Source organism: Myiozetetes cayanensis, unplaced genomic scaffold (assembly GCF_022539395.1).
Source record: "Myiozetetes cayanensis isolate MyiCay16 unplaced genomic scaffold, myiCay2020 scf3, whole genome shotgun sequence".
NCBI classification, from domain to species: domain Eukaryota; kingdom Metazoa; phylum Chordata; class Aves; order Passeriformes; family Tyrannidae; genus Myiozetetes; species Myiozetetes cayanensis.
Window position 1 is genome coordinate 8,418,803 of NW_026087521.1, and position 27,599 is coordinate 8,446,401.

A 27,599-nucleotide genomic window follows, 5' to 3' on the forward strand; every position below is an offset into this window, starting at 1 on the left:
ACTTCAGGAGATAGAAGGAATCTTTCTTTTCTACGTCTATATTTACCTTCCTAAAATATCATGAACTCTGATGTCAGAGAAGCAAATAGAAAATTAATATAATGTAAAGATTTTCTGAAATAGTTACAAATTCAGCCTAGAGGAGGGATAAATTTCCTCTCCCCTGCTGAAATCCCTATTCACTGGGGACTCAGAGAGGGAAAGAGTTAGTTAATGCTTTCTTAGAGCTTGTTTTTCTTTGAATTCCCCTCCCTCTTCTCTTCTAGCACACACTTCTACATATTGCTGACTCTAAAAGCATTCCCAGAGGTCAAATTATTGAAAGCTCAACCAAGTTTTCCTAAGCTATCACAGTTTACTTACCATTCCCAGTTTCCACAGGTTATCTGAGTAGTGATTAAATACCTATCAGTTTTGGCATCAGAAGCCAGAAAATGACTGTTTAGCCCTTATGTTTTGTGTGATATTGTTTGATCTTCCAAAGGCAATTTGCACCTACACACTCTGTTCAACAGAATCAGACTTGTAATTTTTCCATGAAAAAAACATCCTCATTAAAAAGTTTTCCAGTCTAGAAAGTCAAATAGGGCATACGTATGAAGATGAGGAGTTGGTGGTTACAGTTTAGTTGGTCTTATATCTTTGTCACAGACTAATGAACCACTCAGTTTAAGAAGAAAAAAAACCAACAGAGAGAGAAGACGAAAGGTCCAGAAAAGAACGATGATCATAGAAGATGTTGCATAAGCTTTCAGTTTGTGGTTTGCTGCAATTCACCTGGAGTATTTAAAAGCCTGTGATGAATGGGCAGCACAAAAGATAGTGTTGTGTCTTTCAAGTCTTTGACAGTTGGCAGTAAAGATTACTAAGCAAAATTACATAGGGCCAAAAGGTTGGCCATGATGGATCCCAGATACAATAGAACTGGGGATTTTCTGTATACGGAGCGATAAGGAGGGACTTTTAGGCCTGACAGGAATGACTTACATACTATGACAAATGACGAGGTAAGAATGGGACTGTTGGCACAGTACGTGAGAAACACGGGATCGATTTCTTGTCATGTTAACGTCTCAGTGTGTGGCCTTGAGGAAATCCCTTGGGATCAGGCCTTGAAAGGTATACAGGGGTCTACAGATGCAAATCAGAACATAAGACAACTTTCAAAGATGAGCAGATAATCCTGAAAACAACATTTTTGTATTTAACTATGCCTTCTTTTTCTGACCATAGTAGTTTGTTGGGGTTTTTTGCAGGAAAATATTTTATGTATTGTCAGTTGTCCCAATTCAGAAAAAATGTGAGTGATAAAAGCTCAAACTGGATTTGAATGCCAAAGTAGCTGAATCTGTAATGCATTTGTGTGTAATAGACCTTGCAAGTTGTCTCTCCATCCACAAGTGGGGAAAAGGACAGGATTGCTTTATTATCCATCTTTTCAGAGATCAACCAGCTATAAAATCTGTTGGGTTAGAGGAGCAAGTGATTCTGCAGCTGGTCATTTGGGAGGAGACCTTCTGGCTTAATTAGACTTCCCTCAACAAAGTTCAGTACATCAGGCCTGGAATAGAATTTAAGGAGCCAAAAGTTTCATGGCTGCTGTTGCGTTGGTTTTCCCTTTATAACAATTTTTCTTAAATTGCCTTTTTTCTGAAGAATTAGAACATCAAATATTTCTTTGCATTTCCCTCATCTCCTGTAAAAGAAACATATGTCCAGTATTTCCTCAGTGAAGGCCCAACAGCCAATAAGCATAAGCAATTAGAGGGACGCAAGTCTCTGTACTTGGAAGTTAAAAGACTTGGAGGTTTTGTTCAATTTGGTTGAGTACACCAGTGTTAATCCATTGAAAACAGAAGCTACTGGCCCATACCAGGAATTGGGAAAAATAAACTTTTTGTAACTCTTATGAAAGTCACATGCCTGGCACTGAGATATTAAAGTGGGTTTCTTGCCATGGCTCTGGGTATCAGTGGCTGCACATTGGAGTATGAGATGAACATCAGGCAGCAGAGGCCAAGGGAACAGAAAAAGTTTGTTTAGGTTTGAAGAGAAATCTGAAAATGTTGCTGTTCAGACAAGCATATAACCTGTCTACAGAACAGGATGCAAAGAAAATTTTTGAAGAATTTGATGAGGTGTTTAATAGACCTGAAAGCATTGTGAATAAAACACATCATACTGATACAGATCCCATTATGCTGCCAAAAGTACAAGCATCACATAGAGTACCGTCTCATTAGTCCTGAGAAATGAAGGAAAAGTTGATTGTGACAAGATGGTAAGACGCAGTGTTTTTGAGAGAATGCAGATACTGACTGGTCTGGTTAGCAACCCAATCACATACAATAATAAAAAATGTTACGGATTTATGTAGATTGAGGAGATTTGAATAAGGCTACCAAATGCGACATAGCCCAAGGGAGCGCTGGGGAAAGACATGTCTAGACTTCCAATATCAAGGATATTTCCAGATCTAGATGCAAGCCTGTGATTTTGGCAACACCAGCTAGATAAAATTTTAAACTCTACACCTTCACATCTCCTTTTGCTGGTACATTTTTAAGTAACTTTGCTCTGTGATTGCTTCAGAACTCAAGAAGTACCACTCCACAGAATTTTAAATCCTTTAAAAAACAGATGGAAGCAGCTATTTATAACCTCTCAAGCTAATGTGATAATCATCAACGCTGTAAAAATAATAGCTGTTATCTAGTTCAGCTGGTCTGGCTATCAGAAGCATTTTTCTTTGTATAGGCCTTTTATTGGTTTCCTTCTTTTTTTTGTTTTCTTCCACAAGAAAAAGAGAACAACTGTGTCAGCAATAAGCTCTGTGTCAAATAGATTCCAGGTTTAGATTCCTGTCTGATATAGGCAAAGGCCTTGAACTTAGAGGTAGAGCTTCATGACATGTCACCTTCAGGAGTGAGATTAACATCTGAAGTTCCTCTGTATTGCTTCTTTACCCCAGTGCCACTTGACAATTCTTTTTTACTCCGTTAGTTGGTGCATTCACTCATCTGTGTGAAAAACAACCCTTTTCATATGCCCACAGGGACTAGTTTTAAACATTCTTCTTCACCATGTTTCTAGTATGTCCCCACAAAAAGTCTGTAGCGTTCCAAATGAGAGAGTGGCAGCCCGTGACAAAAAAGGGATTAGTGGTAGATGATGCCTGGATATTCTTAAATGAGACTTTGCTTCTGAAGTCCCTCTGCTGTGACACTGCGTTCTGGGTCTCTTGCATATCACATGACTACTGCACTTGTAATTGGTTTCTAGACTGAGCCTCCTTTTGGACCAATAATTATTAAGTTATTTGAAAGCATTTTTCAAGTATCATTATGTGTAGAACTGGAGCAATTTCAAAGGGACCCTTTACAGAACTGTAAATATTCTGCTTATCAAGCAATTCACCTGCTGTGGAAGAAAATTGCAGGGAGTTAAGATTTCACATTTCCTGCAGGAGTGTGCTCTCTAGGGAGGTTTTTAGCAATAAGATACGACTGAGATGGTTTTCTTTCTCTGATTTTAACCAAAAATTGCTCACTCAATCCAAGAAATCTTTCCCTCAGAAATTACCGGATTAGTAGTGAGTGTCAAAAACAGATTCTGGTAATTCCTGCGTAATTCTGAGAAGGACCTGATGACATGAATATAAACAACTAATGACTCATCCAAAACATAGGAAACAGTTCTGAAAACATATGTACATTTCTAAAGCACACTAAAGACTTTGTTAAAACAGTTGAGCTTTCGAGAGCTTCTAAGTATAAAAATCACAGCGGCAGCAAGGTTTGAAGTAATCATGAGTCAAGTAATACTATTTCTGAGTAATGAGAATGATGCACCAAAATGATGCCAACTTGTAAGTGATTGAAAGAGCAATTCTTCATGGATGGTTAACAGGGAAAGCCTAGAAACATCCAAGAAAAATTTTTTGTGGGATCTATCAATGTGAAGTGGCTGCACATATTGGAAGGTGGTATAAAAAAACCTCCAAATCAGAATGCAACACAGCATGAGAGCAGAAATGTTAAACAGAACCCACAAGGGTCTATCTCGGTTTTGAAACATAAAACACTATATAGAATGTCATATAAACACCATTACAGAAAATAAAAATAGGATCTGCAACAAATATGGGAAAAGATGCCAAAGAGTTGTTATTTCTTGTGAACTTACAGCACAGTAATGGAATAATTAATAAAGTTAATAACTGTGGTCTTCATTTCTTCAGGGGATAAGGGTATTATATGAAGAACTGGATTTTACTTTTTGCCTCTCTCTAAACTCAGCAGCTAGATCTCTTTTAAAAGACCAAAGAAAAAAGGTGAATAGATTGTTATTTGAAAGTGAGTTGTTGCCCACCCTAAATTCCCAGAGTTGATGTTTCTGGCACTTGCTGTAGGAGCATTGGCCAAATCATTCCTTCCAAACAGAGCCCAGTTTCGCCTTGGCAGAAGCACCATATGGCAATGGGTGCCTTTGAGATATAAAGCCTCTTCAAGCACCACTGAAGTGCTGCCATTGCCCCTCTCCTTATAAGGGAGTGTAGCATATGCTCTCCTGACTAGCTGATTAGCACTACTTAGAGCTAAATAGCAGGAGGATCAGGTTTTGCCCTTCTCTGTGTCTTCGGGATGGTGTATCCCACAGAGAAAGGCAAAAAGCAAGTGGTCTCTCACATGAAGGACGCAAAAAGTCTCATCTCTCCTCAAATAATGCTGTATCATATCTCTCAGGTGCAATCTTGGAAAAATCAGTATTCATTGTATTTAATCCATACATTTTCTGAGGAAAATATATATTGACTGGGGACGTGATTTGCTTATTTGATTGACATAAAATAGTCTGGAGTGTTACACATTCATTCTACATGAGAAAGACAGACTTTTAGCTTTGTACTATCTTTTCCTTATAAGAAAAAAAATAAATTAGCTGTCCCTTCTTTATGCAACTAGAAGTAAATTGAGTGTAACAACATCATTGTAAAATGATGTGCTTTATAAAGTCCTGAATATGGTGCATCTTTTGTGTTTTGTTTCTAATTGTTTGCTCTATACAAAAGGATAATTCATTAGGCCAATTCTCCAAATAATCTCAAAGTGACATGAATTCCTTTGCAGAGTGAATGTCTGTGGCAAGTAATCCATGGAAAACAGACAGGCGTCTCTTGTCATTTTGGAGCTCTAATCCACTGCCTGGAGCATGAAAATGCTCAGGATAACAAGTGTGGGAATGACCAAAATCAACACTATTTTTTTATTTTCTTTTCTTAACAATGCTGTTGATCAATAGAATTGCTGAATCTGGCAGATACAATGCCATGGGATTAATGAATTAAGCTCAGGAAGCAGAAGAATTTGTTAAAAAGGAGAGGAGGAAAAAGCCCCTTCTTTTCCACTGGTGTGTGAATATTAAGCAATGAAAGCAGCAATGACAGAATTTTAGCCCTTGCTTTTCCATAGCACCAAGCCTTGTTCTGCATGAGTCTTTACATTTTAATTAGAACCATACTGACACCCGCTTTTTAAACTATGAACTTCAGTTTTAAACTTAGAACTATTTCCCAATTGCTGATTAGTAGCTAGATCTGAACACAGAAAAGAGATGCTGTGTTCTGTAAAATTCAGAGTGTAGTGTGGTCACCATCAGTGGGACTAGATAACTGATTTTCAAAGCACAGTAAATAATGGTAAAAGGAAGGAAGAGACTCTCACAGAAATGCCATAGACTCTGTCACCACAAAGTACTCACATACTCTGTTTTCTGGAAAACCATAGAATGAAATAAAGAGAGGTCATCACACTTCCTATGATGATGCCAATGTTTTATAAAGGTCGATTGCCAGCATTTCTGTCAATACTGCATTAGGAATGTAATACAGGGTACATATCTGTGTAAGACATTACATTCCAAAAGGCACATTACATTGATATTCAGCACAGCATGGAAATTTTAATAAACCATCACTCACTAGAAGGGGGTTGTTCAGATGTGTGGGAGGAGAGAGCTTAAGTTTGCTTATATGTTTATATTTACAGCTCCTTAAAGACCTCTGGGGATTTTGTATATCCTTTTATTTAAACAAACAAACAAAAATCACTATCTAGTTTCATTGCACAAAAATATATTATAATAATCACAGTCCTAGAAATCGGGAGGTTTGGAACATTTTCAACTTATAAGAACACTTCAGAGAATACGCTGGTGTAATTTATGAGTCCCTCTAGACCTGTCCATGTCTTGAACTGATTGTTGAAGTGGGCTTTACTAGGAATTTCTTTTCCTGAATTGGAGTAGTGCAGGAGGTGGGGAGTGCAGGAGGTGGGGAGGGCGGGAGGGGTTAGAGCAACCTTCCCTAACAAGGCTTTAAAAGCTTCAGTTGTAAAGTTACGCTGATGGGGAGACTTTGTTACTTGTTTTTTAACTGGGAACAACCCGAAGCGGATTACGCTACGGGCAGGAGCTGTTATTTATGTGGGTAGCAACGTTGTGGGTTGTGTTGTGCTGTTGCTTTTAAAGGGGGAGGACGCGCATCTTTTGATTAGACCCGTAAAATGAAATTTTAAAAGAAAAAATAAAACAAACAAACAAAAACCCAAACCAAGCAAAAAAAAAAAAAAAATTACCACCCCAAACCCAACAACCTGGACAACGACACGAAACAGCTGGTGAAACGTCTAGCTCCGTGCCTTTCCCCAAGCTCGGTGGAGGTTTCTGTTCTCTCATCTCTGCCGCGATGTGTTTCTTTTTTTTTTTTTTTTTTTTTTTTCCCTTGCATGTGCTGTGCTGTGACAGCCGGGGAAGGGGAAGCGGGTGGCGGAGGGGGTGCAGGGAGAAGGGAGGGGGTCGATCCTGCCGGCGCTCCCATTGTCAGCCGCTCCCGGAGCGCGGGCACATCCCGGTGTCCCCCGCGCCTCCTCCATGTGCGGGGGAGCGCGGGGCCGCCCCCGCCGCCCGGGACCCGCCCGCCCAGCGGGAGCGGGCCCGGCCCGGCCCGCTCCCGGCCCGGCCCGGCCCCGGCCCCTGCCCCCGGCCCGCGCCGCCGCCGCCGCCCGCATCATGCCGCCCCCCCGCCCGCACGCCGCCCGGGGGCTGCCTCCTTTTCCGGCCCGCGGCGTGTGCGTGAGAGGGGCTTGAAGTTGCCCGGCGGCGGCGGCGGTGGCGAGCGGGGGACCGGGGCGGCAGCGACAGCGGAGCCCACCCCCATCACCTGTTACCTCCGCTCCCCAGGTTGCCTGAAGTTCCCCGGCGGCGCCCGGCAGGACGGGGAGCGCCACGGCTGCGGCTGGCGGGGACCCTACAGTGGCTGCTGCAGCATGGGCTGGCTCAGGGGGATTGCCTTGCTTTCCTTGGGAGTATTACTAGCGGGAAGAGTCAACTGCCAGCATGTGAAGAATAACGTGCCAAGGCTCAAATTATCCTATAAAGGTAAGACTGTTGTTCTTTCTCTTATTCTCGGTTTTCCTCCAAGCGCTCTTCTCCTTGCCCCGTCGCTCCCTCCCTCCCCACCTTACTCACTGCTTTTCCCTTATCTTCCAGAGGGGAAATTGGCATTAGGAGAAATTTATGAATAAAATTACTCGAAAAGCCCCTCCGTGCTGCGGTCGGCACCAGGCAGTTTAAAGCCAGACAAAGAAGAGTTAGTTGCGTTTGCAGACGAGGACTCCGGATCGTGCTGATCCGTGTTAGAGCATTTTTCAGTCTTGTGCTGTTTCATCGGACTTTACTCTTTAAAACGATGAGTCGTGTTTGGCCACCCAGCTCATCTTCCCCGTGCTGGGCATGCAGTGCAGCCACGATCCCAGATTTGTTTTAAACAGCGTGGAATAGATGATGATTTGTATTTATTTTTTTTTTTTTAGGCATGAAGTGGTTAATTTTCAAGTCATGAATATTCAGTTTGTACAAATCTGACAATCAGATGCCTAACATAAGCAGTAGATGGTGGGTTTGCCAAGAAACTATAAACTGAAAGGAACAGATCAGTCCAGAAAAGGAGGAGAGGACTGCTAGGCACCAGAAAATGCTGCCTATGGATGTTTAATGCAGTGCGATTTATTTGAACCAGCGTTGTTTTCGGTGTAGTCTGACGTGTGTCATTAGAGATCACAGGAAAGGTGTAACTGAAGAAAGAGAGCTGTGAGATTGCGTTTGCGTTTGAAATTGTGTAATGCCACTCACACTGCAGTTGTCAGTAATTAACTTTTGTATAGTAGTACCAGTATTAAAGGAGAACTGTGAAGTAGACAGGCTCTTCTCTTTATCAGCATAGTTCCACTCTAAGTACATTTTCAGAAGAATTCACCAAATCTGGGGAATGTGCAATTGGGAAAGAAGTTTAAAATGTAAAGAGCTGTAGAGTATTTTTTCTAAAAAGGAGAGCTATACACCAAGGTGTGTATACACATCCCTCTCAAGAGCTGCCTCCTCATAATTCTCAGATTATTGAAGGCTGAGAGAAGGAGCAGCAGCAGCTACGGTTCTGCAAGGGGGGAGGAGAAGTAACACACTGCTTCTACAGCGGGGAAAAAGAGAACATGTGTGTGCATGCCTGGTCATAGATGTCAATCTCAGTTTACATTGTGTCAATACATCTCTTGCCAGTAGAAATACGTTTTCCTTTTTTTTTTCATCTTTCTTGTGCTGCAAATGAGAGAGGGGAAAGTCCTCTCTGATACAGGGCAGGCGTCATTTTCACACTCCAGATGAAAAAAAAATTAAGCACCTGCAAAACTTGGATGCACTGTGTGAAATAAATGCATGTGCTGGATTTTCTTAAAGAACAAGTATATGCAAAGTTGTGTGTATTTAAACTTGAAAATACATGTATGGAAAGAACACTTTAGGGGTTCAGAATCCGTAATTTGATTTTAATGAGAAAAAACATTTGTATTTAACACAAAATTGATTATTTTGAATAATGGAGTCTGAAGAAAACTTCTACTGTAACTACATGTCATGTCAAAAAACTCATTAAAAACCTCTTAATTGCTTCCAAACCTTTACAATCATTCTGAAACTCAGATTAGTATACAGAAGCATAAATGCTATAAAAATATCCTGTAAAGGGGTTTAATGGCTAATTAATTATTGTTTATCTTTTTCACCCTTTTAAAGTTTATCTATGGCTCAAGTCTGCTACCCCTGCTCATACTGGCTAAATGCACAGAAACTAATTTCAAAAAGTGGCCAGATGTGACTGAGAGTGGTTTTCTTTTTTTTTCTTTTTTTCTTTTTTTTTTCTATTTTTACCCCGCTGGCACTGTATTCTAATGCAGTTTAACAACATTTTGCTACTCTGCTGATTGGTTGTTTTCCATTCTGCTCTTGCTGGGACAATGGGTCTAATTTTTGTTTTTTAAATATATGAGACGTCAAATTTTGATATATGATCGGTCCTATATGAGCAAAACAGGAAACTGAAAGGAACACTGAATCTATTTTATACGTGGTGGATCACTGTGTACCAAAAATGAGTTCAAGTGCTGAGCAAGCCTATCTAGCAAAGATAGTAAAGGCATAGTTAATCCAAAGCAAGTTAAAAGTCTGAAGACTTATGGGAATTCACACTCTGGCCTTTGATTCACATGTTTGACTTTAAACATGTAACTCTAAAAATCAGATCAGACTAATCACATACATAATGATAAGTACCAGAGTAAAGGCTTGGCCAGGTCAATAGGAGCGTGTTGCTAGTGCTGCTGCATTGATCACTGAATATGGGGATGTCATTATTAGTCAGGGAAAACTGAGTTTTGTCAGGTGGTGCTTTTCCAGACAAATTTTGCTTCCAGCACAGTATTCAGTGCACAGATCAATGTTAACACCTTGCGTAGGAACATCTTAAAAGCTCTGGGTATTGAAAATACATCTTTTAGGCACTGACAGAATGCCTCACATGCTAATATGTATCTCTCTGGATATACCTCACAGCTGTGTGACTATGTGATATCAAGTGATTCATCTCTATTTAAACTGCTTGCAAGTAGAAAAAGAAGCTACCCAGCTACTTACCCATTCCTCATCTCCATGAAGAGATGTGATTGAGTAAAAGAAACTTATGATGTTGAAAAAAAAACCCCAACCGTGCAGGGTGACAAGAATGACCCAAGTGACTTCACTTTTCTGTGACTGTGCTTTCTTTTAAGATGTGTGTTTGTTTTTTACCTAAACAAATACCTTGGAGCTAATTGTTGGTGCTTTATTTCAAAAGAAAATCGAGGATGTATTTTAACTTCTTGTTTGTCTCTACTAATTAGATGTCAAACATGGTTAAAAAGCTCAGGCATTTGCTTTAAAAGTTAGTGAAATGAGTCATGAAGGGTTAAATCCCTGCCAGACTTGATTTCCTATGGTCACTTGTTTTCAAAGGCCCAGTATTAGCTCTGCCATTTCCCAGGTTGCTGGACAGAAGTTTTGGTGAACCCCTGTTCTTGCTTCCTCTTAACTCCTTGTCACTCAGTCTTGCAGAAGATTACTAGCATCCTACGGGGCATGTTATGGATAGGAAGAGGAAGAGAAAGTGTATAAATGCATATGTTAAGCCCCCATCTGGGGTCTGAAAAGGTTCTTTTCGTTTATTATAAAACAGAGTTCTGGTTATTTGGTTTACATCACCTTGATTTTGGTAACATATTTAAGAAAATTTGAGGAGATCACTAGGGAAATCCTCGTCCAGCTGAAATCTGTGATGAAGCTCCTGTTCAGTAGGTTCAGGGTTTTGCTCTGTACTTTTTAAAGTTTCCAAGCATTTTCATCTTTGTGCATGGATTGGAAAGATTTTACGCAGATGATATTTATCTTCTTATTTCAGTCAAAGAGAATTAATATGATTAAAAGCCTGATCCAAAGTTCATTGAAGTCAGTAAGTTCTGGATCATAGCCTAAATGTGGTAGAACCAGCCATAAACCCGAAAGCTCCATTGAGCTTTTCAACCTCTGAGCTCTTCTTTTTGTGTCCTTCAAAGACTGTGTCCTTATTGTCAAGTAACAAGAAATGTCACTGTTGATATGTCAAAAGTAAAGGAATCTTCCTTTAAAGAACGTAGGGGACTCGTGTTTTGCTTTTTTTTGTGTTTGTTGTGTTTTTTCTAATCTCATTGACTTCAATTCTGGTGTCCGTTGTAAGTCTCTATATTGTGTCACTAAGTCACAGATTCTGTTCAGGAAGCTTCTACTGAGCGCAGAGTTCTCAGAAAGATGGTGATCAAGTTGAGTGTGCAAAGTTTAAAACAATAAATATAGCCTGAACTCCAGATGGATTTCTTGTATCGTTTATTGTTTCCTATTTTCTTTCGCTCTCCTCTGTATGGTGGTGGGGGGGGAGAACAGCACAAGCAGAGATGGAACCAGCTACAGTAACCTTTAAATATAAACAATTAAGCCCAAGAAAGAGAGCGTTTCCATTAACAGTTCCTTGATTTACGGATTTTTTTCCCAAGGCAACCCTGATTTTTGTCTCCAAACGAAAGTTGTGAACCCAACTTTCTCAAATCCATCTGTCATGTCTTATTTGTCTATTGAAAATTACTAAATGCTGTAAGTATGTTTTGCAAGAGTACATGTGTGGTTCTCCTTTGTTATTGTTGCTCAATTGGATGCATATTACTTGAGAATAAGTAAGTGGAAAAGCATTGCGCGCAGATTTAGCTGTATTACTCCCTGGCTCCTATTCAAGCCATATTAAAAATAAGTGTCTTGTTTAAAGTTGCAGTGATAGTGACAACTACTCCATCCTTGATGTGCAGTTGATTTACAGTTTTATAGGATGGATTTTTTTATCCAGATGAAATCCTGGCCCTAGTGAAAGCAATGGCAAAACTTGTGTCTGTTTCAATCTATCCAACATGCAGTGATGAAGGAGGAATGGCACTGCACTGAATTACCTGTATGTACACTGATGTAAATATGATACCTGGCTTGTAGTTTGTTGACCCAGTCTGGTTGTAGTTGATGACCTACTGGTGGGTTTGATTGTGGTTTCTCCTTTCCATCAAACTCCATAACTCACAATTCAATACCTCCACAAGTATTGGGAAAGCAGGGTGAAGTGGGAGAAGGAAATGGGGAGAGAAATATTGGCAAGGGAGACTGTTTCTCTTGAGTTGGGACCAGTATTGGAGTTTGTCTCATATTTCAAGGTATCAGCTTAAAAAACCTTTGCTTAAATGATGTTGTAAGAGTACTGTCTGAGGGAGGAGCCAATCTGATGTGCCTGAAAGCAAGAGAAGGACAGCCCCGACTTAGGAAGAGGACTGTAAAGAAAGGTAAACCAGGTACATTTGCATCTTTAGCTTCCACTGTTTCTGACATTTCTGCATGGCTCCAGCATTCTCGGACCTCACTGTTCAGTCAGTGCATGAGGCTGGGGGACAGTGAATATATCAGATGTAGCCACAGCCTCTTCACAATTTTTTTTTCACCCCAAAAGGATGAGTCTGTCGGAGAAGATCTGTCTGTTGGTCTTTCTGTCATTGGTTGATTGGGGCCTTCACGGCACTTGGGAACTTTCAGGGAGGTGGAAGGACTACCCTGCCTGCCTCTGACAGGCCACAGGCCGACAGGAGGGAGAAGCTGATGAAGGAAGTGCCTAAGCTCAGATCTTGCCTACATAGGGAAATTTTCAGCTAGCTAATTAGGATCTGAGACAGGCAGTGTAATTGGAGCAAGGAGGGTGAAAACCTAGCCCAACAAAATTCTCATTTTGTGTTTCCAACTTTCCCATTTAATTCCCGTGGAAAAAGTGGTTTTTGAATTACAGAGCCTCCCTTTTCTGAGAAGCTGGAGTTCTCTATAATTATTTGTGCTGTACGGTTTGCAAATGACTGAATTATTCATGTAAGGTGCTGTATTTACAGCCATGGAAACTCCACTCTTCTGCTGTGCACAAGCTTGCAGCACTTACTTGTACTGTTTGTTACAACATCTTTAAAACTCTGAACTAGTGGGGACTTTAAATATCTATAGTTTCACTGAGCTCAGTGATATGTGAAGTCTGCCTTAAAATTTACTTCTGTGCTTGAAGCTTTTGATCAGGACTGAAGTACCTATATATTTGCTTAGGGTTTATTAAGGTGTGTACTTATTTCATAACATTTAGCAAAACAATATTTTGAGTAAGAAACCTGGTCTTTGCAGGTTGTTATACTGTAAATGGGTTATTTATCATAATCTCTCCTGCATGTGCCTCCGTGTGCACAAAAAGCATTTTTTATGGAGTTCTCACCTGAAAAGAAACGATTAAATTATTTTATTTCTTCAAAGTGTTTTTTCAGGTTTAATTCAATGCATTATTACATATTGATCCTTTTAATATGCTTTTGGCTTGCTTAATCACTGATTCTGCATATGGCCTTTAATGCCCACAGCTGCTGTTAGAGATACATCTTTATTTACTTCCTCTAGCCCACAGACTTTTCCCTTCTGTGCATACCTGGAACACTGGAACAGAAGCAGCAGCAATACAAAGTTGCTCCAATATTTTCAACATTTTCTACATCAGCTGGAGCCTGACTCGACCCGAGTTCAATCTAAAGCAAAATCACATCTTCACCTGAGGCAGTGCCTAAGTGACTGAGAAGAAAACAAATCCTTCTAAGTGGTGTCAATGGTTGTGACATTTTCCAGTTGTTTGAAAGCTAAAAAGGGTAAAATTGTTTTCAGGCTCCTACACACTTATTTTTAAGCAAATGTGTGGGGTGGACCCTGGTAGCTCTATGTCAAAGTTTTAAATGGAAGTTCTGTAGCTTGTACTGGTGCTCTTGTTAATTAAGGTCACATGTAAAAGTTGCTGCTGGTGTGCTGGTGTGCTGGTGCTGGTGGGCAATTCAGCGAATTCCTTCCCTTGCAGGATTAAAGCTCCCTTCAGGAATGTCTGCAAGTTCACGGTCCTCCCACATACAGCCTTCATATAGGTTACCTGCTTTCTTCCAGTAACAGCTGGGGATAGTAAGAATAACTGTGGGGATAGTGCTTTTACTTGACTTTTCCTATTTTTTCTGAGTGGGATAGTGTCTGAATTCCAGGAGAGAAAACGATGGCCACAGCTGTTGAGAGCATCGGAAATCTTAAGAGTGTTGTAACCTTTCTCCTGCACCACAGGAGGTTCTCTGTGGTGTCTCTCTCTTTCTTTGTGACTGACATAGTTAGCCACATTAGGCTCTTTTCACTATCAGTGGAAGGAGTGGTACCTCCAGAGAGCTAATCTTAGGTTAGGCAGATTGAATGAGACTTTAAGGGTGCTCATCACTTTTCAGTGTCTGTAAAAGGAATTAAGCTTCTTGTTTATTTATTTAGCTTCTTTCTCTCTGGGAAGGTATCAAAAGAAGGTGCCAATTAACTGCTAGGGAAGAACTTAGGCTGTATTGTGATCCAAAGCTTCCTAATTTAAGAAACTCTTTCTGCTTAAATAAGTTGTGTAAAAATTGAGCTGATTAAACTTAGGTATGCCCTCACTATCTGTGATCTTGAGGTCACCTGTGACTACCTAAATTTGTATCAAACTTGCAGTTATGGCAAGAAATGTATAGTACCACTACAGTCTCCATATTCTTAAAATTACTACCTAATTTACTTCTCACATTTCCCATGCCTCTCCTCCTTAATAAGCTCATCCCAAATCCAGTGACATATGCTGGAAGTGACTGTCTGGAGCTGCAGAGCTTTACTAATTTAATAGCTTAATCATCCAGAGCTTTCAATAAGCTGTCCCCTGACCAGCTCCATTACTTTCTGAATGTTTCTACACTTTAAAGAGAAAAACATAGTCAAGACTCAATTCTGTGGAGTGTAGTTTGCAAATAAAAATCCATATGTATATGTGCAACTCAAAGGGCAGGTTCCTTGACCCTGAATCTACCCTTTTTCAGCTGAACTATTTCAATGGTGAGAGCAGGATGAAACCTAATTTATTAATTCCTAAAAATTCTAAATAGACTTACAGTTTGGGGGATTCTTTTCTCACTTTGAGGATTACAGATCCCCCTTGAGCTAGATGTATCTACAGCAATCCCTGAAATGTGTGAGCACTACTCTACTTTCTGCCACATTTAGTTTTCATCCCTTGCTGTTTGATAGCCAAATGCAGTAAAGTCAGAAGTTTTTGCCATTCTTCTAATGTTTTAAAGTTGTTTGACATTTATTGGGCCGCCTGCTTATCTCTCCAGCTGGATGTTGCAGAAACTTTAGAAGTGAGCAGTCAAATAAAATTCTCATCTCTTCTAAATATTTTCATGCAAAGTTGGATCTTGCAGGGAACAATCTGAGGAATGAAGTAGTTATTTGCTTTCATCTAACTTGTGGAAGGAGGTAAAAGAAAGCTCTCCTTTACTCTCCACTCTAATGAAGCAAAGCTGATGTTGGTTCTAACGGCCCCTCTTGGCTCCTTTTGAAATTCCAGCCTTGTGTGAGAAAAGGACACAAAAAAGCTCTGTGAGATAATTTAAAGGATTTAGAGTTGCCTTTCAAAGGGGAGGGGTTGGTGGCCTTTTCTAGAGGCAGGAGATGATAAATAAGCTCACAAGCTTCCAAAAGAGCTGCAGAGAGCGCAGGGTACAGCTTTCATGACCAGCTGACGCTGGAATAGCAATAGATCCCACAGGTGGCAAAGGCACAGAGCAAGGTTGCTTAAGATGAAGTGGTGATTTCAGGGTGTTAATATTACTTTTACTTCTTTCATGGATTTCCCACTGCAACTTCACTACTTTTGCATGAATGTAGAGTCTGAAATGGTTTGGACTCCTTTTTCTCAAAGCACAACAAAGGTCGTATCAGTAATGATGAGTGTTGCTCTGTGATATCTCTAGGACAACTTGGTCTCATCTCTATCATGCCAGGTCCTTCTCAAGGTCTTTATTCTGTTAAGCCCGTGTGGTAAATCCAGTTGCTGTCAAGTGATAGGAGGCACAGCAAAAATAGTGTCTAGGAATCTGGGAAGGACAACTTTTATCTTCCAGACTGTGTTTTTCCCCCCATATTCACTTCTACTACAGCAGATGAATGGCTATATCAAAATTTCTTGCTCTGATGGCCTTGAAGACAACAACATAAATGTATTCCTGAGCTACCTGCAAATTGCATAGTTAGGAAATCTCTTCATTCTAAATTGCTCTTCCAAGAGGTGTCAGAGTCCATCCACCAGACCAAGTGTATATTCAGTTGTTCAGGAAGGTATGATAACATTTCCAAAATGCTCTAGTTGGCACTTCTCTGGAATGTCATAAACATCAGCAAGGCACTATTTGCAGGATGTTGGCTGTGCAGTTATCAGTATGGTAACACTCTATCTATATTTTTGTTCCAAATATGTATCCATAGTTGTTTGTACTCTAGCCATAAAAACTGACCTGAAACAAATAGACAAGCAAGATTTACACTCAAGTGAAAAGATTCAGAAATTTGTTAAACTTGAAAGAAAATTCTTCATAGCTCATTTTAAAAGGGTGTTATAAACTAAATTATTAACAGCAATACTATATGTTGAAAGTTTTGCTTTTCTCTGAAGCCTGGAGTATTGAGATAAAGGATTTTCTAATTCTATTTATTCAGATTTTGTTTCAGATTTTGTTTCTCATCTGTAATGTGAAACTGCTAGGTATTCTACTTCCTTTTCTGGCATCCTTTAATAAGTTTGTGTCTTTTATCCTTCTTTAAGCCTGCATTGTAGTTCACATTCTTTACTGGCTAACAGTCACATAAATTAGGAATTTTGTTAATCTCAGCTACATCACCTACAAATGGAGGTTGGAGGTTAACAGAAAACCAGCACCACAGCTGATGATACACGGGAATTCTGTACTGTAAAGAGAATCAAAGAAAGTATCATAAAAGTGAAATCCTATTAATTCCTTGGCTCTTCTGTGTCAGCTTCTTCACCTGTAAAGTGGTATTAAGTGATTTCATGAGGAATTGCTTGAGGTCAGAGACTTGCCATGCTTATTCAGAGCTGTATCCTTCTCTCAGAATAATCCCATTAATTGTGTATTCTAAGTTCAGTTAGAACTTATTTTTTATCAACATGCAAAGGCCTTACAAGTACTTTAAGGTGATTATAATAATAATATTCACTGCTGTGTATGCCTGTGAAATCAAATACATTCCTATTATCCAGGAAGCATATCTAATTTAATTCAATTTAGATATTCCAGACAATTTTATACAGGAACCCTTCACAATATTTTTTGGAGTATCCACCTCTATTTCACACTAAATACACTGTGAAGGTGATTACAGATGGTTTGGGAGAAGAAGAGCCTTTGTGTTTAGTCTTTGCAATATTGTCTACTGAAGGTATGTGAGTGCTTGTGAGATTCTGCCCTATTTCTGAGTTTAAGCTAGGTTTCTCCCTTTTTTAATCATAACTGATAATATTTTAAAATTGAGAGAGAATTAAAAATTTTATTTTTTTTCTTGTGCTTATGAAACAAAACTAAACCCCTCCTTTGGGCAATTCCTCCCCTTTCCTCCCAGTCTGAACATATCTTCACAAGCCACTGGTGCATGATACTCCTTGGCTCCTACAGGTGTACGTGTTTCCTTCCCAACAGATTCTGGAGAAAAAAACCTTCTCTTTCTTTGTGCACATATCCCTTTTTCTGACTTTCCATACCCCAAAGGTTCCCCAACCTTCTCCAGGATAAGGGCAGCCTTTCTTAGCCACTTGGGGAAGCACTCAGTAACCTGTTGAGTCAGTTATAATTGCCTATCATTTGTGACTCACTCACTGGAAAACTGTTGCTTGACAGCCCTAGTTCAAACCTAATAATGAGGATTAACTCTTATAATAAATTCAGAAGTAGAATTTTGAATCTCTAGAAGACTTGCATCCTCATTCCTAAAATAAGTAAGAAAGGACCTGTTCTCTTCGTCATATATTCCACATACCTCAGATGCAGTATTTACATATTATCTTCAGTGAATTATCTCAAGGAATTTTTTTCTTTGCTTTTATACTTCCTCATGCTGCTTATGTGAAGTAATTGTTGTTTTGAATAGCATTTGTTTTTTCCACAATTAAGTACCAGTTTTCATGCTGTTAATTGAGAAATTATCAGATTTTCTATGACTCTGATGTACTTTTGAACTTCAGCCACAAGTCTCTAGTGTGACATGTTAAATTATGGTGTCTTACTTGACCACCTACTACAGTTTTTTTACAGTTTTGCTGGTGCTAGAAAAGCCAAGTTCAGTTCTTAAGGCTGGCAAACAGACCAATGTAAAAGGTCCTGTCTACTTGTGTCAAAACTGAATTTTTCATATGTCTTCAGAGAGGCAAGTATCAGGCTCATGTGTACTATTACTCTATATTAGAAATTTTAAGCTATCATAAATTATTCTGGTGTAAACCAAGTGTAACATCATTAAATGACTGTGTCTGCAGTGCTGCATGTTCAGACCACTAGTTCTGCTAATTGACATGGCACCAAAGGGAATGAGGACATGGCCAAGCAATGCAACTTGTTTTTTTTTAATACAATTTCCATAGCTGAGACCATAAACAGCCCCTTAAGGTCATTCCTCATAACTACCCCTGTCTTAAATATTTTTTTCTATCAGCATGTAGGAATATGACAAATGCTGAATTTTGTTTCACTGTAGATTCACCACCATTACTATGCATAGAAACTATTTTACCTTATGCCAGACATATGGAAGTGATCAATGTATGTAAATTGCATGAGGAGAGGTGAAATACAGCTTTTTAGACAAGGAAATGTGTATTTGTTTCTGGTTAGAAGACACTGAAATCACACCAGAAAAGACTTTGGGTCTCAAGACAAGTTTTCCTCTAAAATAACAACTGGCAAGTGGGTAGAATAGCAGTGATTTTTGATAATCACCATGAAAGCACAATATTGTCCTGAGCTGAACCACTCAGACAGGTCTCTCACCAGGGTTTAAGACACCAGGGTTTGAAAGGCAATTGCTTGCATGTGCAGGGCCAGACTGTGGACCTGTTCTATGCAGAGGTGAACTGTTCTGGGACCCACTGTGCTCAGCAGTGCAAGTCAAGTTTCTTCAAACACAAGGTTTAACTGGCAGGGCCCCCTTAAATGTCTGCTTTCCATTTTCCTTCCTTGATGTCCTGGTGTACCCACAGTGCAATGACTTGAACCTAGTCTCAAAATCTAGGGTTTTGAGGGGCTGAGTTACTTTGTTGGGTTCTGAGTTACCACAGGAGGAAAAAGCAAGAGCTAAAGTCTGCTATGCTTTTCAAATAGTGTTTAAAACTACTGTACCCCTGCTGGTCTCTAAGTAACCAATACTCATTTTATAACTAAGGCATTCACTGTGCTCCCCAAATTTTCCATTCCAAGGAAGTTGGACTTTTTTTTTTTTTTTTAATATATATTCAGTAATGCAGAATAAGAAACTAATCTAGAGTGTGGCAGGGCTTTATTCTAAGGCATTGTCATATCTTTCATTCTGAGTTGAAAAATGGACAGATCACTAGGTTTCATAAATGTGTGGAAAAGCTGTCAAAGCTTCTATTTGCATGTGAATGGTCAGCTGAGGTAGGAAGTGAGATATGTAAATAATTCTCTAGCTAGCTTCTGGCAAAGATCGTTGCATTTCAAAGTGCTGTGAAAAGCAGCACCATAAAACTTTAACCTATTCACAGGTATGGAAACTCCCACACCTTAAACAGATCTGCTGTAATAATGACCACTTGGGGAAAAATGAATCTTAAAAAGCAATATCAGGTCTCCAACTACTATACATTTTCCATTTCTTTTAATATTTCATAAAAGAGAAACTAAAAAAGCCACTCTCCCTCCTCCCACAAGGAAGAAAAAAAAAAAAGAAAGGGGGAAAAAAAGCACAAGATCTAAGCAGTAACCAGATGTAGACCTTCATTGAAAATCTGGCAGATAAATGTGATAGCAGTGGAAGAAATGTAGAGGATTTGAGCATTATTCTGTATTATGTCTGTATTTGACCCAGGAGGCACCCAAAATAATAATTACTTTAATTTTCCTTACTAACTGCTCAGCATTTCACTATTCTCTTCTGTTGTACTTCAGTACATGCTCAACTATGTAGAGTTGGTGAATGTTTTAGCTGAAAAATAAATGTGTCCTTCGAAATATACAGTTATTCATGTATCCAAAAAGGTGAAAAAGTAGAAGTAAACAGTAGAAAAATAAGGAACACCGAGTAAAGTAAAAATATTAATGGTCTCTGAGCCAGACAATTTTCTACATATTTTTTGTACCTTGTGTCTGCTTAGATAGAACTTGCATGTGTATATATGGACAAAGATTTACTAAGCCCTCTATGCCTGAAACAGCTTCAAAATCTGAGATTAGGCAGGCGCAAGGACTACAAAATGTTTTCAAAGTAAAGCTCACCTCCAAAATTCATATGGGTCATGTACCTACCCCTTAATCATGAGATAGCACGGGGCTGTTGCTGTAATTTACCAATATAATTTTCCCTGATATTGTTTTGTAGTCTCCATCTACTTTCCTTGAAATATTATGATGTATTTCATTCAACCTCCATATTTCAGAAAATAATTCATGCCACCCCTGTAATCATTTACAGAACACACTTTCTTTCTCAGAAAGCTTCTGTGCACTAATTTGATCTGGTTACACTGTGCTGAAAAGAACTCACAAAGTTAAATGCAATTTAATTCACTGAATTTGTAAAGGGCAATTATTCAAAGGCTCTGGGATTTGCTCAATCATACTAATATTCCTGTAATGAAATGTGATTTGTCTTGGTATTTACCAGGAGATTAAAAACAAAGAATCTGATCTTACAAACTCACGCTCATGTGAGTTGTCCTATTGATTTCAATGTACCTGGCACTTGTGGTGTGAAGTGCCCTTTCGAGAGGCTATACAAGTTACTCTTCACCTACAAAATAATCAACCAACAAACCTATGCAACTGTAAGGATCACTTGAAATTTTTTTGAGCTCTGCTCATTTAATGGAAAGAAATGAGGCAAAACCTGTTCAAAATATTGTTCTTTTCTCAAATGAAAATTTTCATTCATTAATAATCCCTTTTGATCCTTCTTATCCCATGGCTCCACTGTGCTCTATCACAAGAGATGCATTCCCTGCCTTGCTGTGGTATGCTGCATCCTCATATCTAGTGGGGTACAAAGTCAGTTGAAGTCACTATGAAAGACCCTCACTTAGTCTGGTAGATGGTTTTTTTAATGCCCAAGCAAATTTAAACTGAGTTTTTGAGCATAGGAAAGTCATATCCAAGCCCTGTCCCGTTTTTCCTATTAACAGATCTTTTCATTAAAACTTTCTGTGAAGTCCATGTATGTGACCGTACAAGGAGCACAAATTAGGCAGTTCCACTGATTCAAGCACAGTAACTTCAGCAGTAACTTTAGATAAGTAATGTTGCAGTGTCAGAATATGGTTTCCACAATGCAGTTGTTCTGTTTCAATAACTATGCCCGATCCATCAAAAACGGGCACAGCATTGTGGAAACTTTTACCCTTTACTGGAGTATTACTTATTTATCGTAGCTGTGGCTCCAGGCACTTTGAGTGAAGGTTGCTCCTGCCTGCTTCTCACATGAGCTCACTGGAGAGAGCCCAGGAGATCTCCCCACAGCAGGAGACTCCAGAGCTGCTTTCCTGCCACTCCAAATAGCTGCTAATGCTAGCAACAGAGCAAGGAATCCCTGCTCCTTTTCAAACATCAGTCTGACAAAGTGGGACAGCAAGCATGGGGCCATGTGCTCCCTCACCCCAGACATCTTGTCAATGGGCTCTCAGAGCTCTTTGCAAAACAGCAAGAGGAATCTCAAATTGCAGCCACTCAGATGTAGCCACTTGTGCAGACACTTCTATTACCCTAAAAATTTATTGTGGCCTGTGCCACATGTTAAGAAAATGCAGAAAGTCTCAAATGCAGTAGAGGGTGGTGGGGCAATAAAATTTTTCACATTTTGTGATAGGCATGCATTTAAAGAAGGAAACAAAAATAATGTTTTCTGTTAAAAATAGGAGCAGAAACCATTTGTGGCATAGAATCCAACAGGAAACACATTTGCAGTACTTCTGGTTATGGTGCAGTTGGCTGTGAAGTCCTTCAGTAGGCTGTAAGGGCCATCAGTTTAATTAATTGGAGCTGTTACTGAAATTACGTTAGCAATCAGTGAACAACCCACAGAGTAACTCATGAGTAAACAAGTCCGTGATGTTTCAGAACAGAGGCATCCTAACATTTCTCTGGTGCTGGCCAAGGATGAAGTTGTAAGGTCAAAATTGCCTTGTATTTTAACATGTATACAATACATTAATGTATAAAGAAAGCCCCTTACTGTAAGGAAGCACCATAGCATGTTCAAGTCATAACTAAAGGACATGCAGACATCAGACATCTTTACAAAACTGTCAGCCCAGTGGCAGGGTACATGGAGTGTCAATGCAACAGAAGAAACTCCTTCCTCTTCCCCTGCTTTGTCCTACTGAGATCAGAAGCTCTCTTCCACTTCCCTTCGCTTACAAAGGGATATTTGGGTCTGGCTAAGCTCACCTTATCCCTCTGTGATAATAAGTGGAGGGAAGAAACTTCCCAAATTCTGCACTCTGGAAATATCCTTAGGTGCATGCATGCATTTACCTACATAATGTATACAAATATGAAGCTATTTGCATACCCAGTCTTGGCTCAGATCCATAGACAGTGCAAAATTACACCACACCCTGCTGAAAAGTTATTTTTAGCTGTTCCTCAATGTAAATGTCTAGTTCATAATTAAGTTTCAAAATAATGAATGATGTGTTTTGTGTTTCAGTGGGTACAGACGTTTGCATTGCATAGTGGATGATTTAAGCATGAAAGGTCTTGCATTCCTAAATCTGTTACAGAATGTGGGTGGGAGGTGGATCTTTTCTCCTTTGCTCATACCAGGAAACAAAGAATGAATGAATATTTGTCATGATGTTTCATCAAGACAGTGTTAGCGTTAATTGAAGATATGCATGTATGTTGTGGCGAGAATGACAGCTTGCTTGCTGTAAAAATTTCTGAAAACTGGGGCATTGGGTTTTAGTATTTGTACAGGGTGTTAGCAGTGTTGATACTGAAACCACCCAAACATGAGCCTTGTGTAGTAGTCAGGTAATTAGGCCAGATATGTAGATCAAATGCTATTTTAAAAAAAAAGCGAACAGAAAACAAACAAAAAAATTCAAACCCAAACAGCAGCAACAAATCTAAACCAAACTAAAACCCCCACACCTGAAAACCCAGCACAATTTTCTTCAGCTCTGACCTAAGGGCTATTAGGAATTATGTCTTCTTTGTCCTCAAGTTCTTTCCTTAATCATCTGTGGCTGGTCTTCAGTAGTCGCTGAATTAGACTGGCTTTTGGTCTGGTTGGGTAGTGCTGTTTTTATGTTCCCATCTCCAAGATTAGTCTGGACCTCTCGCCAAGAGTGTTGGGATTTGTGCTCAGTCCTGCCCCCAGGGACAAGATGATCCCCGTGTACACCTGTGAAGGAACAGAAAAAGAGAGAGAGAAAGAAAAGAGAGAAAAAAGGAGAGAAAGAAGGAAAAAAAAAAGAAAGAAAGAGAGAAAAAGAAAGAAAAAATAATAAGAAGAAATAAATGGTCATTTTTTCAGCAGTGTCCCTATGTCTTAAACTGGAATTGCAATGGGATGTTATCCTTACATGCATTAAAAAAACACAAAAAACCCAAACAAAAACCAAACAAAAAACCAAAAACAAACACAAAAAAACCACCACACCACCCCACAAAACCAAAAACAACAGTACAAAACAAACCCCACAACAACAACAACAACAAAAAACAAGCCCAAAGAGAGCTATTTCTAATAAAAACATTAGTCACGCTACTGTCATAGCCCTGGCTTTGCATTTATTGGCATAAATGTGAACTTACAAAGCTGTGTGGATGTTTGCCATATGCAAATCTATCCATCCATAAATCAGCGTACAGACTGGAGACTGCACAGCTGAAGTGACTGTAATGGTAAATGAAACCTTTCACCACCAGGTCAAATGCAGTTCAGCATATGTGGTAAGTGGAAAAGCACTATCATACAGGAATTGATCTGTGGTGTATCTGAGACAAGTGACTGACCAGTTCATACTGTTCACCATCACAACTGGCTCCTCAAGTCGGACCTGGCAAATAAGTTGGAGTTGCAATGGCAAAACACTGAAGCAACCTGGCTGATGACTATTCTGTATAAGTCAGGCATAAACAGATAATTTGCCTTATGGGACTGTCTGGTACTGTATTACAAGGATTAGGCAGGCGTTTTTCTTCAGAATGAATTGTCAATGAGAAAGGAAGTTTCCATTTAATCAAAACTTTCCATCAGTTCTATCCAAATGAAAACATTACTTTGGACTGTGGTGCTGATCTAAGGCACATAATACTATATTCATCTGACATTAACCTCTATGTGTTCAGGGTAACAGCAAGCTTTATAAGAGTTTTGTGTGGTTTTACTGCTTTCTTGCCCATTTTTCCTTGCACAGGACATTCAGCTCCCAGTAGAATCTTTGAGAATACCTCAGAAATCAGCATAAGGTTTCTGTGACGGCAGGACAGCAAAAAACATGTGGTTCAGTCTCAAATCCTGGCCAACAGGTCCAAATCAGGGATTAGGCAGGTTTATCATTTGTATAAGGTGCAGTTCAGTGTCAGAGTTCAGTGAGAGAGGACACACTCAGAAGCATTTCCAGGCTTCTTGATTTTATGATATGACTTGACCATGGCTGGGCTGTGGAGTCTATTTTTCCCCCTTAAAGCCTAAGAAAGTTGTACACGCAGACCAGAACAAACATAGATAAAATGATAAAAAACAAACATTACACATTCCTGGATTTAATTTTTTTTCTAAGTTGTCAGTCTGTGAAAAGTTCAGCATTTTGACTGTTTATCTTAATTTGAAAACAGATGTTAGAATATTGTAATTTCCCTTGAGACAAAAAAAATTCCTTACTTTTCTCAGCTTTACTTATTCCTGCTATGAAACCGTGTTGTCACAGAGAAACAGTGCTTCATAAAGCTCCTATGTGAGTTGTGAAGCTTCAAAGCATCTTGACACATTCAGCTATGTGTTAATGTCAAAACATTTACTGCCGCTAAAACAACATTAAAAATGTATGTCTGATTCTTTAATATAATTTAATACATTATTTTAAAAATAAGTATTGTTATTGGTTATAGTTTGCTTAACAGAGCATTTGCTCTCCCTTTAAAGAATAAATTTTTTAAGCTACCAATAAGTTGAGATATGTGTTTACCTTCATGTTTCAAGGATGTTAATTATGTCAAGGAGATTTTTATGGTGGCTAAACCTGTGAATGGGTAGATGATCTTAAATTCCAGGATCTTACACAGATCTTTTTAAGTAACGTCAGACGATATCCCTGTGGCTCAGCTTCCAGTCTGTACAAACTTTTTGAAAACATTGCTTTATTTTCAGTTGATATTGCATGTTTTTTTGTAGGCAAGGGTTATGTTTTTGGGCAATGAGATTCTATCTGGACTATTCAGAACAAGTAGTACAATTGATAAATAACAGAAGTATTTAGTTCAAGGCTGAAACAAACATCTGAGGACTAAGAAAACAAAAGTCTTACTCTTGCTTTCTGGTACAAAGAAATAAAAAACTGAGTTTTAAAAAACCTTAGAACAACTACTTAACAGTATATCCAGCTTAATTTCAAAAACTAAGACATTTAGCCACTTGAAATTTAGTTATTTTAGTTACTTTAGTTATTTTTCCCTTACATATCTTCTTTATGTTGTGCAGTTCTCTGGATATGAAGGCTGCAAAATTATTCAAGTTTGCTACATACATTCATTCCAATATGAAAAGACATGTTTCTCTCACGTTGCTGGTGAGGAGAAGCAGTTCCCATTTTCATTCTGATTGGTGCTGAAACACTTTGTTTCTGCATTCTCTTTCTTCCCCCCCCCCCCTTTTTTTTTTTTTAATTTTTAATATGTGGTTTCAGGTGTAGTTTGTCATATCAGTCGACTGGAACATTATAGATTATCAGGGGACTTCCAGGTGTCACACAAGAAGAATGACTGTTTTCCAAAACAAGCTGTGCAGTCCTCTAGGCTCTGGCATAGATGAATATGTGAGTGTTGCTAGGCATAGAAAACAGTTCCTAAAAGGTAATTCCATGTTGAGTTTGAATATTAAGGAAACCATCTACTCATTCTGAGGGGTTTAACCTTTCTTCGGGAGGTAAGTCTGGAACAATGGTCCTTATTTACAAAAGGTTTCCTTTATTTTCCATAAGGAATACAAAACCAGAATTTCTCCTTTCCTAGAGTTGCTCCTTCCTTGCTGTAAGTACGCATTGCCATTGTTGATTCATTCAAATACAGATTATTGCAGTAATAATAAGTGACAAGTTATGTGTTATTTTGAAATAACATACATTATGGTTCACATCATGTCTTCAGAGACCTGAGCAATGTGTTATTTCACACTGACAAACGCTCCAAAGTGTTTGCACTTATGAATAAAATATTCTCCACATAACTCAACTTTCAAGTGTGCATTGTGCAAGGACATTACTATGTGGCCTCACCACAGGCATCCTAAACCTGTCACGTTCCTCCTGGATTACTGCTCTCCCTTCTGTGACACTTGTTCAAAGCTTTTGGAAAGATATCAGAGGACTTTGATCAGTCTTTTAAACTGCTTGTCCCTGCTTGCCTCTGCCTTGGTCCTTATGAGGTTCTGGATGGGATTCAAGTCCTCAGTATTGCTCTATGAAGGTGCAATCTGAAGCCTATTAAATTCAGCAAGAGTCTTCCTATTAACTTTGGGGCCTTACACAACCAGGCCACAGTCTTTGGTTATAGCTGATGTTACAATGCTAGTTCTGTTTCTGAGCTGAACAGCAAGAGCTGGCCTTACCTGCAGGGACAGGCCAAGGTATGGCACTATTTGCTTGCCTGGCATTTCTGTCAAAATATTCTAAGTGATACACCAACAGCTGTGCAATCTGGAAAATGCTTTAGCATCCAGGAATGATGCAAGGGCCAATTTTTGCACAGGCCCTTGCCAGCTAAAGGCAGCCCTTGGTTTGGTCCCCTGAAACTGAGTGTGTGTGACAGCTGAGAATTAAGAATGCTAACATTAAGCAGTGTAGGACCTGGTGTTACACAAGCTACTTTGGGCCTGGAGTGAACTGTGTTGTGTCACTGTGTCTTTCGTTAGGCTGCTCGGGGTGCTGCAAGTCTCCTGGGGCAGATAAATGTACAGACCAGGTGAGCCCAATGGAGCTTTTTCCATTGGACTGCTAGTGAATTTGCTCTCACAGAAGAAATATCCAGGACTGTGTTTTGTAGCAAAATCCAGAAAAATGTGAATCAAATCATCAGCACATCTTTTCCAGTTCCAGTGAAATTTACCTCCTACATAACGTTTCGAATATAGAAAGTATTTCAAGAGGAAAATCTCACATGGATTAATGTTTATTGGTTGCCAAGGCAATAGTTTGGAGACCTCTCTAGCACAAAACAGATAATATTATAAGCAGAAGTAGGTTAGTATAAGGAGAAAATGTATCGACTGTAGGAAAGACAATGCTCTGAGTGTCTGTTATA

General features: G+C 39.3%; 1 protein-coding gene across 2 annotated transcripts in view; it reads left to right on the forward strand.

The window, feature by feature from the left end:
• The window catches only part of SEMA3A (semaphorin 3A), a 330,888-nt gene that overhangs the window by 156,470 nt on the left and 146,819 nt on the right, over positions 1-27,599 (forward strand). The window contains exon 3 of one of the 2 annotated variants that reach the window (XM_050324359.1): positions 7,240-7,437. In XM_050324359.1, the coding sequence (XP_050180316.1) occupies positions 7,326-7,437 (112 nt within the window). In that variant the 5' untranslated portion in view covers positions 7,240-7,325. Of the gene's footprint in view, positions 1-7,226; positions 7,438-27,599 lie in introns of those variants that run through there. The other variant, XM_050324360.1, reaches the window with a different exon arrangement.